This window comes from Argiope bruennichi, chromosome 10 (genome assembly GCF_947563725.1).
Source record: "Argiope bruennichi chromosome 10, qqArgBrue1.1, whole genome shotgun sequence".
NCBI lineage: Eukaryota > Metazoa > Arthropoda > Arachnida > Araneae > Araneidae > Argiope > Argiope bruennichi.
In genome coordinates, this window is record NC_079160.1 from 2396152 (window position 1) to 2415551 (window position 19400).

Consider the following 19400-nt stretch of genomic DNA (forward strand, 5'->3'; position numbering starts at 1 on the left):
TATGACAATAAAATGTACAGAAAATCCCCCTTTTTAAGGAAAAATACTGACGATTTCTTAGTTAAATTTATTAAAAAGTTTTTAAAAGAACACTTTATTAGTAGTTTATTTTTATTTACATTTTACATTTTCAAAAGCATAAATACATAACCATAATCGCAAAAGCATTTTGAATTGAAAGAAATGTCCGAGCAAATCTAAATTATAATAGCATTTATAAAACATTTTAATTTTCATAGTGAATGTTCAAAAATTTCCTGCTTGTGATAATTATTGATTACTGTTGATGATAATTTTCAGGAATTTTCAACTTCTGATAATTAAATTAATAGTTTTATCGCATTTATTTCAGTTTCTCGCGCTTTTTCCATCGTTTTCAAATCCATTCTTTGATTTAAAATTTTTTTCTATTAGAATATTGTTAAGAAAGCTTTAATTTTTAGTTTTTAGTTTTTAAAATCTTTCATAATTCATTATTATAGACATTGTGAAATTTTAACATCAATTTCTTTTTCGTATTAAAGACCAAATTTCATCACATGTCAGAATTTATTCAGACTAATAGATTAAGCGATAATAATCCTTGAAATAATAAACGAACACATTTCTACTGAGAATAGACAAACGTAAGGCATTAATATATTAAGAAGTGGAGAAAGAAATCACACACTTCCTAACGTTTATAAGTAGGAAAGAAATCAGTTCTAATAAATTTATGTAAAATAAAGCTACTCTTGTCAGCAGGTAAGCAAAAAAAAAGATGCGTAATTGAGTTTCTTTTGTAAAAAAAAAATGTAATATTTATTTTTTTATTATTGCTAATTCAAATAACTATTTCTTTATTTATCTGAAAATACGCTTTCAACTACCTTATTTGTGCTTGATATATTTTGGAAATTTATGTACATTCCTGTCAGAGCGATTTTCTTTTATTTAACAAAAAAATCACTTCGAAGTAAAAACTGCTTTTCGTAATAATCAACAGTGCAATTCTCTCTGATAAATGCAATAATTCTTCTTCTGTTTTATTAGAATATATTTTTTCAAATTTCAATCAAATCAAATAAAATCTTTTTTTTTTTTTTTTTTTTTTTCGTAAGCGAAGTACTTAAAGAGAAATATCAATCGGCAAAAAATCGCATCTCAAGATAAATTGATTCACGTCCACGTGCTTACACTTATCGGACAAAAAATCATTTTCCGAATTATATCTACATGTCACTGATCACGATAACGCTTAAATACAACAAACTATACCTATGACATTTAGCATGCAGTTTTCGCACCGGTATCATAGATTTCTATTAAATTACATCGGTCCGTCCATCCGTGTACATAAGACCATGATACTTTAAAAATAAAACTGGGAAGACTGACTATAAATATTTTATTACTGAAATTGCAGATTATTCCGAATTTTAGGTCATGCCTCTCAACGTGCTGAGTACGCAACAGTAAAAAACAGTAAAAATATTGTACTCATGTTAGATACATTATGGACACAAGGCACCAGAGGGTACGCTATATTTCTCTGGAAAAAGGTCTTCAGCAAGTAACCAGATTTTTTGGAAACGAGTGCATCTTTAATTAAATACATTAAATAAAGATATAATATATCTAATAAAGATCATATCCAATCATTGGAAATGTCTGAAATGAGCGCAATACATTCATATTCGCGTATGTAATGCTATAAAAACTTTAACATGCAGACGCTTGTTTTGTTTACAATTCACATTTTTGTTGCAATTAATACATCGCATATAAGTGCCATTAGCAATAACATAATGTTTTCCCCTGTCATATCTGATAGTATTATGAAAACTTAAACTTAAAAAAATTTAAAGAAGTATCGAATTTCTATAAAAATTCACCTAGTTGCATTTTTTTTATCCACAGTCTATTTTTGATAGTATATGTCCAAGTTCTTCAATTCTTCACACGCGAATGAAGAACTTTTAAAAGGTTTTCAATGAATGGTGACAAATCCGTTGTAACAACCATGCATTTTGCAGAGCAATCTCAAAATTAAAAATAAAAAGAGACCACAATTATTTCGAACTCCGGGTGGGATAACAATAGTTTTCATCTTGATCTCTCCAAATCAGCATCTTCCACACACTTATTACATTTTTGATGAGTTTAGGAAGGAAATTTCATTTTTAAAGATACTGCTTGATCATTTATTTTTTTTTTTTGCTTCGAAGAAAGTCTAAACCCCAAAGCTCTAATGACATCTAAATACCATATATGTTGACCCCAAACAAGTGCCTTTCTATCTAACAAAGATACAAATTTTTTCGTCAACATATTCCTATTTAAAATTGTCTCTTATGCGTTTCTTGAATGATCTGTTAATGAATATCTACCAGTAAAATTAGAGCAAAATGTACGAAATTCTTTCAATAATAACATATTATAATTACTATCTATTATTTAATAATTGTCCTATCCCTTAATATATATGTGCATGTAATCTCAAAGAAAAATAATAGTAATAAACAGAAACATAGTACAGAAGGGTTCCAAATGGCAAACTATAGTTTTCAAAGCCCAATGTTTCTATTTAGGAACATAATGCAAAAGAAAATTATTGAAATCTAAAATTAACATTTGTGAATTCGAAGAAAACATATTCTTATGATTATGTTTACTGACATAATTGTTAAATATAAGTAAATTTATTGATATATAATTCAATAAATTTACCCGTTTTCTTTTAACATTGCAAGAAACTACTTTTAAATATTGAAAACAAAGAAGATATTAGCTTCTTTCGATAATTAGCTATTCACTCATTTTACATATACTTATAATTGACAAATTCAAAACAAAGTTCTTCAAACAATAATCCTCCTCAGTGCTAAAGAAACTAATATTTAAAAATATTTCTCTCCAATTTTATATTTAAAAAAAGCATTCTCATAAATTTAAAAGGCATTATTGGAAACGTCCTAAATAACAAAAAAATAGAGGATTATTATTTAAATGAATTATCTATTTTCTGTTGCGAATTTCATCAAAACAGTTTTTTTAAAACCTTTTTTATAAATTAGAATAGAAAAAAATCGCAAAATTCTAGTCAAAAAAGTATATTTCAGAATGTTTTCCAATATTTAAATAGTACTTTCTGATATAAAAAAATATAAAAAGAATGTACAAGTAATGTAATCGTCAAAACTCGCTTTAAATCTTCCTGAATTCGAAAAAAAAATACATATTTTTGAATTCATTTCTATCAATGAGCTCAGTAACATTAAAAAGTGCAACGACTTAAATGACAAAAATTTCGCAAGTGACTATTGCAACCAAATTGCAGTTTTCTTTTAAATTTTTTATAATATCCACTTCTATCCAGGCTTTCTGATTGTCTCTCCATGTACTTGTTAAGATGATGAACAATGACATAAAGCACTGAATGAATGAAACTTAATAAATTGTTTTGTTATGAGAACGATATATCTGTAGCAACTTCTGAGCCAAATCTGTTCATTGTTTCACAGTCTATTGATCCCTGTGTGCGAACTGTATGCTTTCGTGTACGTGAGGGCCGTAACTTAAAACTGTAACAACTAAGATAAGTGAAACTTACCTAAGTAATTTATTTAATTTGGCTAAGCAAGCTTAAATTGCAAGAAACAAAATATATACCCCGGCATGACGTTTGGCCACCTAGTTTATCTGAATGATAGGTCACCAGAATATTTATACGGATATTAAGGTCAGTTACAAAATGGCCTTCACCAGCTCATGCAATGACTCCTCGCTTAGGAGGTATGAGTCGTCGCACGCGTTGGGTACATCATCATTTCTGCAGGGGAGAGATATGTTCCATTATTTATTTGGCGGTTTTTCGTCCTCGTATCTGATGCCTTCTGAGGGAGATCCCCATCAGATTCTAGAAAAAAAATTCGACGTTCGTATTCCATTCATTTTATTGCACTATCCTCGATTAAATTATGTTGGAAAATAAGAAAATCGAGAGGAGAATATTCACGCTAATTGAATGTTTCAGTGACAAATGAGATAATTGTTGAATAACAAGGAAACCGAATGTCGAATTTGGCATGGCCTGTCTCTGTCTGTCCAAGACAAAATTAAATGTTGAAGCTAAAATCAATTGCCCTAATTTATTCAATTTATGAGCATTCTTTTTTATTCAACTTTCTCAGCCTCTAAACATAAACGTTAAAAAATGGGCTGTGACTTTGAAACTGGCAAGTAAAATTCTATAACGATCGAAACACCTAAAATGTTTTCCAAGTTTTAATTTTCCGACTCCAGAGCAATTCTTAATTTTCGTTTTCGAAAAAACACGGCTATAATTTAAAGACTGGGATCCACTTTAAACTGAGCTTCCTCTTCTACTCTTTTAATATTCCTCTGGAACAGTTAAAGCGTTTATTTCTTTGTTTCCTTTTTTCCCCTCAGAAAGGGAGGAAAGTTATCTATTTTGAACATAAAACAATAAAAGGTATCCCCTCTCTAATAGAAATGATTCCCCCTCCGTTAATTTCTCCTTTGTGCCAACTTTCTTATCAGCGAACAATTCCCCGACAATTACTAATGATGATATCGCTATAGATTCCGCTGAAATGGCTTTTGTTTCTCTTCACATTTCCATAATAGCCGGCGAAATGCAAAAAAGGGAAGTTCATTGTGCATTTTTATTAATTTCGGAAAAGCGTTTCGCCAGTTTAATGCTTAATCCCGCAGCAGAATGCGGATTTCTTTTCAGAGGAGAGCGATTGGAAATAACTTCCCGACTAATGGGTCGGTGTTGCGGAGCCTTTAATTTACATTTAATGATACTTTGTTGTATTTCGGCGCCACCTTATTCGGAACCGGCAATTTATTTTTCCATTGTGTTTTCGATGCTCTTTTCATACAGAGTGTATTAGTTGGATTTTTAGGAAATGCTTATGTTTTCACTAAATTAAAACTTTCTATTATATCAAAGATGCGCGTTAATGTTATTTCCTCTGAAGTGTCGATGCATCTGAAAGTATTGCTTGCCTAAAAACATGACGATAAATGTATGACTATCTAGCATGACATAGATTTTGTCATCATGTTCTCCTAGATTATATCATTCACATTTTTACACTGGATAAGCTTTCGCCTTCGAAATACATGTTTGCTGCGTTAAGGTAAAAAGGCATCAATGTCAATTTTATAAATAAATATATAGTTTTGCAGATGAATGGCCAAAAAAAAAGAGAAGACAATTTGGAAGTAACAGTTTATTTTTCTACTGGAGAGCAAAGATTAAACATAACTTAGCGCCCTCCTGGGCACAGTGTGCCTACAATATTTCGTTATCTACAGCTGATAACGGTGCCTATAATAACCAGTTGAATGGGCATAAGATGGAAGAAAAGAAAGGAGGGAAAAAAAGATATGGCAAACCATTCAGCAGACCTCCACAGAGAATCCCATTGAAGTCACATACTAGACAACTACATTTAAAGTTTTAGCAAAATAATAATTAAATGAAAGGGACAAATATGTCTAAAAACAAATAGTGGGAATAGGTTGAATTTACAGAGAAACGTTGATATTTATAGAAGCAATCTCTCTACATTTTTGAGGCCGTTATCTGTGGCTAAATTAAATAGAGATTATTAAGTGAACTGAAGAAGAAAAGTAAAGGTAAAGGATAAATAACATTGGAAACTAATAATAACAAAAGGAAAATTGATAATTAACATTGCAAGCCTCTTTATGACATATATAAATATTGTATATAGAATCAGAAATCTGTAGCTATTGTCTGGATCCTGCTTTTTATGATTTCTGTTTTCCTTTGCGAGAGCATGGTTAGCTAGTTCTATGGGGTATTATAGTTACGATGAAGAATTTAAACTGATTTTGATGAGTGACATTTTGGTCTTAGCTATTGAGTGGTCTTGGTATTTGTGAATATGATTTATTATAGCGTGGATTTTGCCGCGAGAAAGGATATTCGATGCAACTCTCCTATACGATTCTTTCTCAAGACTTGTTTATGGCTTTCGCATGTGCCTGGGCAGAATTAGCATGCAGTTGATGGCATAGTGAAATGGGGAACCTATCTCCCCACAGTTACAGTAAGGAGAGTTGACCAAATGGGCCTTGTCCAGTGAAAAACAGGCATATGCTTTGTTCCAATTGGGCCTGTGAGAAGAAACTTTGGGTATTATATTGAATGTAAACCTGCCTGTTCCGCCTCCTTCTCATTCTTTCCATTTTGTCATCACCTCAATTTGAAAGATGTTCTTCAGATGACCTCATGGGACCTTCCCTAGATTTCGATCTTGATTCGCACCAGCCGCTGTTTGTCCATTCCCGTCATAACCTACAACGACTTGATCCATGAAATTTGAATGTGATGATTTCCAAGAAGAGGGAGAATGTGTCTCTCACTAGTTGGTTATTGGATTTTGAAGAATTTGAGGCTTATATACTTGCTTTATTGTCGACATAAATAGTGTCTGAGGTGGGGAGAGAGTTTGTAAATTTGACTGCTTTATTGAGTACTAGTAGTTCAGCCTGGAAGACCGCATGTTTTTAACAGACTAATCCACTGGCGAGTAGTATCTGCGTCTTGAATGACGTAAAATGCAGCCCCTACTCCTGGTGGAAATTTTGATCCATCTGTGTATATCGTAAGTCCCAATTTCTGTGACCCACCGTCTTCCAACAAGATCTGATATAAATGGATATATTTAGAGGGATGTGTCGTCTAGCATGTCATCCTGTATTCGTATTTCTCTGCTTTAATGTGAGATATATCATGTACAATTCCAAGGAGCCTGTACAGTTAGGTCTTTTTCCCTTCATTTGGAGTTACAGGTGAAGTGAAGATAAGCCGAGGAAGGCCTGGAGTGTTGCTGTAGAACTGGTTTTAAAAGCTCCTGTAATTGCTAAAAGAGAGTCTTTTGGGATTGAATTCTTTGCTAGTCTAACCACAGGATTGGAGGCACTACACTTGTGCAAGCATCCTTTCAATGACCATTCTGTACAAAATTTTTCTTGCCGTGTTCTAAAGGACTTGACAGCTATTTCGAGAAAATTGAATTGTTGCGGTTGTGGAATTGAATTGCGGGTGTTTGACTTCAACTTGTAATCGATGTGGACACCTAGGTATTTATCGGTGTGTGTCTGCTTTACTTCTTCTCCGAGCTGGGAGAAAAAGGGAAACAGGGTCCTGTATCACATTTGCTAAAGAGTATAAAGTTGGATTTCCCTGCTGATACTTGCAAATTATTTATGCCAACTCATAAGTATTTATATGAATTGTGATACTGATACTTGAATATTCTGTCCTAAATTTTTTTAGGGGAGGGGGTCTTTAATAACCAGAACAAACTTATCGGGGAAGGTTTGGATAATTATGTGAGCAGACCAAATTTTACTAAATAGATTATTTAGCACCAGTTTACATAGAGCTGGATTACTGCACGATCTTTGGCGGAGTCCTGCCGCTGTTCTCTCATTGCCCATCTTTCTTGTGTGTTGAGGATAATCTTTCTGGCATGTAGCAGTTTTCGAAGATGTTTCTTAAATTTTTGGACATTGGAATTTATCTGGATGTTTGACACTGGATGGTGTTGGATATTATCAAATGCCCTTTTGATATCCTCTAAAAATGCCAGAATATTGTTTTTTCCTTTTTTTCCTTCATAAATTTTTCAACAAACTTCTTTTTAAGGGAAGCATCTAAGAATTTAGCTTCACGGAATCCAAATTGGCTGTTGTTGATGAGCGTATTTGATTCTAGACAGATTTGTACAGTGGAAGGAACGATTAAGCAAACGCGTTTGTTTACAATGAGACGCAAGAGAAAAGTGTGAGAATTTTTCCCTGAGCATTTAGAGACTCTTACAGGGATTACTTAGACATTTGTCGATTCAAGAAGGGAATCCTAGGTATGTTTGGTATTTAGGCCGTAGGCGTTAGGGAGTTTTATTCCTTCGCTTGTAACTTGAGAATTAAAACGTCAGCAATTTTTAGAGCATGTGTTGGAAATAATTAAATAAAAAAGTGAGCTTTGGATCAATAAATAAGAGAAAATTTTCAAATAAAGCAATATAGGTTAATTGAAGATAAAAAAATAGGAAATTAATTGGGATTTAAATTAAATTAAGAAAAACCATTACATATATATATTCCGAGCCCTGTATAAACACAGAAGATTAAGTCAGATTCTTGCATAGAGTACAGAACGGAATAACTAAATACATAGGCAATGCTCCGTATTTTTAATCTAATCCAAATTACTGAATGTGAGGAATCTACAATTTGCATCCAAGGTGCATTTTGCCACATGATATGAGTAATAATTATTTCTGTCACTTTCATTGTCTCGTTTTTTTTTTTTTTTTTTTTTTTTTTTTTTTTTTCTTTTCTTTTTCGTTGTTTGCATCAATAGCTTAGCAAAAATCTTTCATCCTGTAAATAAACATGTTCAAAAGACTAAGATAGAATGTGTTATTAACAATGAGGAAAAGTGGCATTTGTTCGTAAACGATGTCTGATATAAATGGAAATTGTCCAAACTTCTCTTAATCCCTGCTTTAAACTGAGTATAAATAAGTATAAATCTGACAATTAAAGTTGTTAATGAAATATTTTTTTCTGTCGATGAGTTCATTTTCGTTCTAATTTGGGTGCAAATATCACACAACAGTTTTAACGTAATCGACTTGCTCTTCATATAAATTCCATACAGAAGAATTTTTTGATACAGAGTATGTCTTTCACTTGGAATTAAAAAGAGAATATAGAATAACAATAATCTATACTTATAATAAAGCTCAATGTGTGTGTGTGTGTGTGTGTGTGTGTGTGTGTGTGTGTGTGTTGGCGCTCTACAGGCCAGGTCATTTGACATACAGCTATCAAATTTGGTACATGTATACCTTAGAGGTCGGGAATGTGCACCTGGGGTCCCTTTTTTTGAAATTTTAATTATTAATTAAAAACTAACTTTTCCGCCAAAAAAAATTTCCATTTTCCCCACTGCCAAATTTTCCGATAAAAAAATCTTCCATTTTCGCCACCGCCAAATGAGTAAGGCTTCCGTGTTTTTTTTCTCCCAACAGTAATGAGGCTAGGGTTAGTATTTTTCGGTGGATTATTTCGAACGATTCTGTTTGTTTTCTTAATGTTTGATGCATTTAAAATTAAACATTGTTAATGAATCGATCCTTCAGATTCATTCTGAAGTACTTTTGAATTAAAATAAAACAGAATAAAGGAAATTAAAAATTTCTAATCCGCATAGCGTTACCCCAACTGCCGTAGAAAAAAAAATCACGTATTTGCTTTACGTAACTGGCGTTGAAAATTCACGCATGCGCTTCGTGTTCTGAATTCCGCATTGTGTTGACGAATTATTATCAACGGATGCGGACTGGATTAAAATTTTTTTTAGGTTCGTTGCATGCTTTTGTAATTAAAATGCATTTATGTTAGTTATATATTTTTTGTATATGCTTATAGTTTTAAGTGCATCGTTTTTTAAGTAATTTTTTTAAAACCTGTTTTAAACCGTCTATTTTAAAAGATTCGTTTCATTTTCTTAGTGTTTGATGCATTTAAAAGTAAACATTGTTAATGAATCGATCTGCTCATGATGAATGTAAGAAAATTTTGTTGACAAATTCTTGAAATAATACGTAAATTGAAAAAGATATTCTTTAGTGCCCATAAAGTTTAAACGCTGAGTGACTCTATTTTCATTAATCAGATTATAAAAAAAATTATTTGTTTCAGTAAAAAATATTATTATATTAATTGCAGATTAATTCTTTCCACTTTAATTTAAAGCATAAATTCTACAGGTGCTAACAGAAAATGAGAAAGATACATATTACGTTATGACTGAAGGCCTTTATAATATTATGAGTGAATTATATGACTATCAAAATTTGAAGTTTTAAAATATTTTGATGAAGAAGCTATTAAAGTAGGAATTGCATAAAATATTTAAATATAAAAATTTTAACGAACATTAAGATTGGCGAATCGGCTGGTCGACAAATTCTTGAGATATTACATAAATTAAGAAAGATATTTTTTAGTTCCCATAAGGTTTAAATGCTCAGTGACTCTGTTTTCGTTAATCATGTCATTAAAAAAATTAACATTTATTGACGAACACGAACACACTGATATTCACCGTTACTCTGATTAGATGTTATAAAATCTGAATAGATAAACATAAACGTGTAAACAGCTGTGCGCCGGTTTCTATGGCAACACAGCTGGAAAGGGAAAAGAAGTTTCTAAGACAGAACATCTGCTTTACACAATTTTATAGAATAACTTTTCCCCTTTTTCGTTTCATTTTTTTTAAAAATTACTTATTTAATAAGAACACCGGCTTTACCCAATTTTTTAGAATAGTTTTTTTCCCCTCTTCGCTTGCTTTAAAAAACATCTATACTTATATATAAAGTTCAATGTGTGTGTGTGTGTGTGTGTGTGTGTGTGTGTGTGTGTGTGTGTGTGTGTGTTGGCGCTCTACAGAAAAGACCATTTGACCTACAGCTACCAAATTTGGTACATGTATACATTAGAGGTCGGGAATGTGCACCTGGGGTCCCTTTTTTTGAATTTTTAATTAGAATTTGAATTATTAATTAAAAGCTAACTTTCCCGACAAAAAATTATTCATTTTCCCTACCACCAAATGAGTAAGAGTTCAGGTTTTTTTTTCCCAACAGTAATGAGGCTAGGCTTAAGATTTTTCGGCTGATTATTTCAAAGGATTCTGTTTATTTTCGTAATGTTTGATGCATTTAGAATTAAACATTGTTAATTAATCGATCTTTCAGATTCATTCTGAAATACTTTTGAATTAAAATAAAACAGAATAAAGAAATAAAAATTTCTAATCTGCATAGCGTTTCCCCAACTGGCTTAGAAAAACTCACGCATTTGCGTTACCGTAACTAGCGTTGTAAATTCACGCATGCGCATTGTGTTCTGATTGTTGACATGACAACCAATATCAACGGACGATTTAAATTATTTTTAGATTAGTTGCATGCTTTTGTAATTAAAGGTTATTTATGTTAGTTATATATTTTTTGTGTATGCTTATAGTTTTAAGACCATCGTCTTTTAAGTAGTTTTTTTTAACCTGTTTTCAACCGATTATTTTAAACGATTCGTTTTTTTTATTTTTTTATTTTAGTGTTTGATGCATTTAAAATTAAACATTGTTAATTAATCAATCTGGTCATGATGAATCTGAGAAATTTTTGTTGACAAATTTTTGAAATATTACATAAATTAAGAAAGATATTCTTTAGTGCCCATAAAGTTTAAACACTCAGTGACTGTTTTCAATAATCATATTACAAAAAAAAAAATTACTTTGTTTCAGTAAAAAATATTATTATATTAATTGCAGATTTATCCTTTCCACTTTAATTTAAAGTATAAATTCTATGGGAGCCAACAGAAAATGAGAGAGATACATATTACGTTATGACTGAAGGCGTTTATAATATTATGAGTAAATTATATGCCTATCAAAATTTGAAGTTTTAAAATATTTTGATGAAGAAGCTATTAAAGTAGGAATTGTATAATATATTTAATTATGAAAATTTTAACGAACATTAAGATTGGCGAACCGGCTGGTCGCCAAAGGCGGCTAGTATAGTAATAATGCAAAGGCATAAATGATAATAATAAAGTGATTATAGATCCCTCTGTCCATATTGCGAAATGGCAGATACTTCTTTATGATTAGATTAAATGGAAGACAACTTATTCAACTAAAAAGAAAAAATGAAAAGGATCTTACTAATCACCAGTCAAAGCTGTAAGTCGGCTTAGTATTGCGGAATCTGTAGCTGATAACGGATCAGTAGATGAGACATCGTTTACATTCAAAAATTAATCTTAATTAGTGCTTTCATTATCTTGTCTTCATTATTCAGGAATCCTATACAGTTTTAGATATTATCCGCTGACTTCGTATGAATATATACTAAGAGTACAAAAAAGGTAACTTTTAAAGCCATGTTAGATTATGCCCAAAGTAAATGAAGCAAACACAAAGAAAATAATCTATAATCAAGGAGATTTATATATACATACAGCTCCACAGCATTGGCGGAGGTGTAAGCCACAGCTCAATGAACATCAAGTTCGGATATAAAAGTCTGGACGGTGATGCGCTTGCTTTATCTGAAGAAATGCGATGGCAAGGAAGGAAAAACTGGGAGAAAGTAAAAACCATAAAATTAAACCATTAAAAAAAAAAACCCAGGGGAGTGGTCTCCTCGAAACTTTCTCGCATAATTCTAATAAGTATTAATTTGTGTTTAAAACGGGTTTGTTCCCAATCTAATCTAAGAAAGTAAAAAGCAGCCAAAGAACCGGCAGGCTAAATTGTTTTTTTAAGGAAATTAATTTTCCTGAGATTCACATTTCCAATCTAATTAAGATTGTTGCATGACGCTGAAATTATTACACGCTTATTGATGATAAGGTCTCAATAATGCAACTTTTTTGAAGATACAAAGAAATTAAAGAGCCATCATCGATTTCAGTCAAATGAAACTAGCATTTACAGATGCCTACAAATGCACATTAAAGACATTAACGACTCATTTATACAGAATTCCACTCCTTGTGTGAATCAAAAAATTTATCAAATTTCAAATAGATCTCGCAGCTTTGATTGTTCCAAGCTACATATGCTATAAAAAGTAAAATTTTACGATTTATTATTCTTGAAGCATTTACAAATCGAGCGAATATTAGCGAGCCAGCAGTAAGTCCTGAAAATCACTTGCTTTAAAAATGTCGTAGTGTTGTCCATTAAAAAGTACGACAAAGCGTAAAATTTCTGGTTATAAAGTGAAATACAATATTGAGTTGATTTTTTTTTATTTAATAATTTATATATGTGACATTTAAAGAAATTTGTTTAAAAAATATCAACTAAAAGATGTAATTTTTAACACTTTATCAATTTTTTTGAAATCGAGTTGATTCACTGCGTCTGTTTTCTTTTGTAGTGGTCAGCCAGCACTATGTCGTCGAGGTGTACGACGAGTTCGTGCCACCGGGCAGTACAGCTGTGCTGAGATGCCACATCCCGGGCTTCATGGAGGAGCACGTGACTGTGATGGCGTGGAGAGAAGAGCCCTCGGGAAAGATAATTCAGCCCTCCACCTCTTTAGGTAGTGAATTTTTGCAAAATCGTAATAAATGGTGATTCTATTGAAATAAAAGTTTAAAAATTGCTCTATAATACCATAGATTTTCTTCAAATTAGGTACTAAGAAAGATATTAAAGATTTTAAATAAGCTTTCGCGACACTTAATCCGATAGTTTTATTTTTATCCATCAAGAATTACCTAAAAGTTTTGGTCTTTCCTATTGAATGAAATTTTCACAGTCATTTTAAATCTTTAAATTTGCCTTTAGCAAGGTTTAATTATGTTTGGTATTATTACTCAAAAAATATTAGTAATTTACGGAAAAATTAGCTTTACGCGGTTTTTAAAACCCTCACTAAAATCCATAGTTTTTTTTTTTTTCTTGAGAAATTATGGTATTTAAAAACTTTTTGGAGCAGCCGACACTCTCATGCTCACTAAAATGAAAGAAAAGTTAGCAGTTTAATAAATCATGCGATAATTATATGAACTTTGCCATGAGTTTTTAAGTTTTTTTTTCTTTTTTAAAAATACTGAAGAGTAAGGAAGTTCTATAATTTTTTTAAGTTAAGAAATCAGTTCTTTTAAAGTTAAAAACATGATCGAGTACCGAGATATATCAACTAGCATGATCTGAATACCAGTTTAATTTGCTTTAATGAAAAGGATTTGGTGATTTGAGATATGATTATATAAGCATAATTTAACTAAATAATATATTTTCGCAGTTTTTTTTTTATTTCGTTCATTGAGTTTAGTTTAAAAGAGGCTAAAAGAGGCTGAAAATCGAAAAATAATGCGAGAATGTTTCTTTGAATGAGTTCATGATAAAAAGAAAAATTGTGTAGATGCTTGATATAAAATATTTGATTAGTATTAAGGATGTCAATTGGGCACCAATGAATCGTTTTCTGCTATTCTCAAATGTGTATGTGTGTTTATGGGATACCATAACCAAGCATGCGTTCTGTATGATTCTAATCTCTTCTCTTCTGATGCACCTGAAAAGTCCTGTTAAAAAGTGAATACACCAGATGAGAGCATCATGCTCGCACAAATAACGAAATATGAAATTTGGCTAGATGCATATAATAAGAATAATTTGTAAAAATGATTTCTATGACTGCCTTTCTAATACTGATTTTATTTAACAAAAAATGTTTGAGAGCTTATTACAAAAGTTGTTATTAGAAAAGACAATTAAAATCATTTTAAATTAAATCATTTCAGTTCGCCTTCGTCATTTCTTCTCTATATCCATAACAACAGCATTGAAAGCTATCTAGTATGCACATGGAATGTTGAAACTTAGCTATCGCTTCTTATTTTTCAGGACGAAATGTATTTGGAAAATACTTTGCCATCACAAACCTCAAGACTTTATAAAATTTTCTCATTTTATACCTGTTTGAGCCCAAACATGCATTTGTGGAATTTTGTTTGTGTGAGCTCGATAAGTGTGAAGTGCAACGAAATAGAGAATTAACGTATTACATGTAATCTTTATAACAGAATAATAGCTTTGTTTCAAATTTCGGTCTAAACCACTCAATCGATCCAATAAATACATTTCTTAAAAAAAGCGAATTTTTGTTTATACGTTTTTTTTTCTTTCTTTTTTTTACATATTCGAGAAAGTAAAAACTTAAAAAAGGAGTACATGACAAAAATTTTGTACTCACGTTTCTCGCCAAGAAAATCTTTTTTTTTTAATGAATTTGGATAACAAAAGGACTTAAAATGCTCTATAGAAACATCGTTGTCGCCTAAGGCGGTACTTAGAGTAAAACATTTTTATGAGGTTTATATGCAAATGATCTACATTTAGTGGTTTTCAGATATGCCTAATGAGGCTTAAATAAAAAAAAATGAAAAATGGAGCTCCAATGCTTTATGATCTTCCGCAGTGAGAAACCTTCTTATCATATCGTCATCAGCCGAAGACAGTTAATGACGTCGCGCGAAAGTTCTGGTTTGAGAGCACTTATGACGAAATGCGTAAATGAGAGGGCGGAATTTCTCGTGAAACTTTTAGGGATCTCTAAACATATTTTAATCATTTCATAATGGAAATGTATCGGGATCAATCAAATAATTCTATTTATATTTTTCTATTCTGATCATAGTATTGAAATTAAGATTCAGATTCCACTCCTTATTGTAATACAGCTCACTTTTGAGTTAAAACGTTCAGAGAAAAAAGGCGTAGTTTATCTGGAAGTTTCACTTACATTTTTCATGTGCATGGTATTTACGAATATTGTGCATGTTTGTTTGTTTCTTATGACACTTGCTACTGACAAGCCCACTGTTACGAAGACAGCGATTTAAGCCTGAGGGGAACGTCTCTTATTTTTTATAGCAGCGCCAACTAGGGCCAAGAGTACGACTTTGCCCCTCACGCATCACTCATTCGCTTGCACAACCCCTTTTTACAGGAGGGCACATTCACACATCTCACAGATAGAACAACCATGCCCAAACCGGGACTCGAACCCGGGACGCCCAGATCACGGGGAAGACGCGCTACCCCTATGCCAGGACGCCGGCATTGTGCATGTAATACATAGATTATTGTGTATGTTCTCTTTTTGCATTGATAACTGGATTGTGAAATATGGAATCAAGTAAAAAGGATTCTTACCTATTGAAAAAGAGCTTTAATAATATTTTCATTGGTTCCTACTCACGTTACAAATCGATTTCGTCTACAGATCATTTTTAATTCATGAAATAGAATGAATTCTAAATGAAAGTATCAAAGATAATGCACTCTATTGAATAGTTTCAGAATTTAGTTATCAGATAATCGATTGAAATTTTTGATTTCCATCGAAGATGTCGGAACTGATTTCGAATTTGAGAAAAAAATGCATCTCAAACTCAATAAAGTTTATAATGATGCATTATAAATTAAAAACTAAAATGTAATAAAAAAACAATTGAAATTAAAAATTCTACTTTTTAATACACATAAAATTTTGTTCAGAAAAACTGTTTTAATCGAGTTACTTTACAAGAGGCTTTAATCATTTTTCCTCATTTTCTTTTATAACATCAAAAAATAATAAAAAAAAAGGAAGGAGAAAAAATCATTTTTTAAAAAGTCTTGTCCTTTTATTCTAAAAGGCGGTTAGATTCATTTGTTCGTCAGGTTTCGTTATCTTAAATTCTTACAGTTTGAAAGAGTGGCAGTCACCAGTCATTTATGGAAACGAAGTTAAAGGCTTATTTATTCATACTTTCCCTTCGTTTTCAAGTCAGAAATGGAAAGAGCAACAACAAGAACAAATCAATTCCATTTTTCTTTATTGGCCGGAACAATAGAAGAAGAGGCTATTATTAAAGGAGCTGTCTTTCTAAAGATAGCCCTAAAATGACCATGATTTCAAAGATTATCTTTCAACATTTAATAAAAACATTTTAGAATGATTTTGTTACTGCTTATTTCGATATTTAATTTGTTTTACAAGAATGAAATGCAACACTCTAAAACGTTCGACGAGGAGATTTTTCTACTCAAAATGTAAGTGGTTTCGAAATTATAAAAGTTTGAATGACTATCCCATCCTTGGTGAAAATCAAAAGCGATTTTATTTTAATAAAAATAGAAAGAATTTAAATATATTTCCTTTCGCAAAAATATGCACCACAGAACGCTTGCGAATTCAAACTCGCCTTGTGCTCTTTTCAATGTTTGCATTCAGATCTTTTACAGGCGATTCAAATGTTGTCAGACTCATTATGTGCCTGAAAAGATTTTCTATTTTTTTTTAAATGCCCTATTTTGTTTCTTTTAATCTAAACTCTTTTAGACACAGAAAAATATGATACTATTGTTCTGAAATTGCGCATATTAAAAATAAGATTCCCTTTTCGATTCATTCTTGAAAATAATGATGAGACGTATCATTGGAATGAGAAGAGAAACGGACATTTCTAACTTTTTCACAATATAAGATTCATGAGAAAAAAAGGATGACACTTTTATTCTCATAAAGCACAGCGGTAAATAATTATAAAATAAATTCGATACATTATTCTCACTGTCATTTTAAATCCGGAAATATTGATGATAATTTTAGAATGTATCTTTCTTGATACAAATATTACTTAAAATATCATTGCAAATACTAGCATGCAAATAGATAACATTTCAATAGGAGGAGCATCCTTGACAGTTGTCTTTGAAACAAAGAAGTACATCTTCACTTTTATATAAAGAAGACAAATCTGTTTGGTTCGCTTCTGTGATGAATGCGAAATGTTGAAGCCTGGCTGTTCTATTTTCTCCAGGAATCCTCAAATACTGTTTAAAGAAAAAAGGATTATAAACTTTTAAAAGACGGTCAATATGCTCTCTTTATGTACACTCAACACAGCTTCTTGAATGAGAAGATTTTCTCGATTTTCTTAACTTCAAGTACGATGTGGGCAGCGGTGGCCTGGTGGCAAGGTCTCGGCTTTGGAACCGGAGAGCTTCAGCATCGACACCCGATTCCACCGAAGAACCGTCGTGTTAGAGGGTCCGGTGTACGTTCAATCCATCGGGGCTAGGGATAGCAATACCGGACCAAAATTTCAATACCGGTATTCGGTATTTTTTAGATGTTAATACCGGGATACCGGTTTTGATACCGATATTAGGAATTTTAGAAGGAAAAAAAACACAGGTGATTCTTTGTTTTATTTACCAGTTTTATAAGAGTGTAAATATCACAAAAAATAATATGTAACTTATAAATTATAACAATATATAAAGAATCACAAAAAAGTAAAGGAACAACTTATTTAAATCACAAAAAAAAAGTGTAAATATCACTATTCAGTCAGCGGTACTATTGCAAATTTTTGAAATGTGATCTTAAAAAATATAATGCATCCATTGTACTGTCATTAAGTCTGAAAAGTAATTTTGTGTAAAAATGACCAGCTGTCGAAAACGCTCTTTCGGCATCTACGCTAGTTGGTGGTACTATTAGCAATGCGCGATATACTTTTTCCAAGTATTTACCTCTAAATCTCTCATCTTCAAATAAATCGATTTCCCGTCAGATGGTTTTGGATATAGCTGATTTCTGTACTGTATTTTGGTTCGTTGTAATTTTTTTATTCATCGCTAATTCTAATTTTTGTTCAAGAGACAATTCCTTTTCACTATCGACAGTAGTGACATCATAATCTTCGATAATTGAACCGAATTCTTCTGAATGTGGATAGGTTTGTGGGTAAAAAGTTTTAAGAAAATTTACTCTAAACTTTATCAGATTTGAATTGGTTATTTTTTTTTCTTCTTTTTCATTTTTAAAATCATTATAATTATGTAAATACCATAAGGCATTTTCTATTTCGGTATGCCTTTCTTCTGTGCGATTTTTCAATGTAATATATAATTCTTCAGATAGTGATGCTTGTTCTTCTTTCAGTGACTGTAACTGGGAATTTATTGTTGCATTAGTTGTTAATAAATTAGAATCTCTCAGACATAATGCCTCAATAGTCAGTTTTATTGGAAGTAGACTGATATAGTTTTGGATATTAAGTCGATTGTTGCTTTTTGCATTGGATTTCTCAGTTTCAAAAATCGTTCCATCATTAGGAGTAAACTGTTCCAACGTGTTTTATAATCTAATATTAACATATTTTCTGTTTTATTTTCAGCTAGTACATATTTTAATAATATATCATTTTTTATAGGGAAACGTTTAAATATCTTAACAATTTTTCGAATATTTAATTATAGGAAGCAATTCTTGATGGTTAATATTTCATCCTCATTAGCAATATCTTCTACAACAATTACATTGTCATTATCTTCATTGTCAATATCACTGTCACTCATACTTTCTTCAAAGTTGGAATCCGGAGTTTCTATATCCACAGTATTTGGATTCTTCTGTTCTTTATTTTTTGGTATAATACATCTATTACTCCTAATTGAATTCCATGTGCATAGCACAATTGCTGATTTGCACCAATCAACTTTCCAACTTTTTCCATAACTGTTGCTCCATTAGTCGTTATGGATACAATATCTTCTTTCAGGGATAATCCATGTTTCGCTAATTTAGATTTAAGCCATTAATTACCTAATTAATTTCGCCCGTTAGGAAGACATAAAAACAAGAACGTATATTATTTTGCTATGTTGGCGATCCCTGAACATATAGTGGAGACAATTTAAAAAATTTCTAGTAAATACCGAAAAACCGGTATTTAAACTTGTGAAT

At 31.4% G+C, this 19400-nt stretch overlaps 1 protein-coding gene across 3 annotated transcripts in view; it reads left to right on the forward strand.

Moving 5' to 3' along the window:
* LOC129988111 (cell adhesion molecule DSCAML1-like) overlaps nt 1-19400 on the forward strand; it is a 578154-nt gene that overhangs the window by 192758 nt on the left and 365996 nt on the right. For all 3 annotated transcript variants that reach the window (XM_056096237.1, XM_056096239.1, XM_056096238.1), the window contains exon 3: nt 13026-13190. In XM_056096237.1, coding sequence (XP_055952212.1) covers nt 13026-13190 — 165 coding nt within the window. The remainder of the gene's footprint in view (nt 1-13025; nt 13191-19400) is intronic.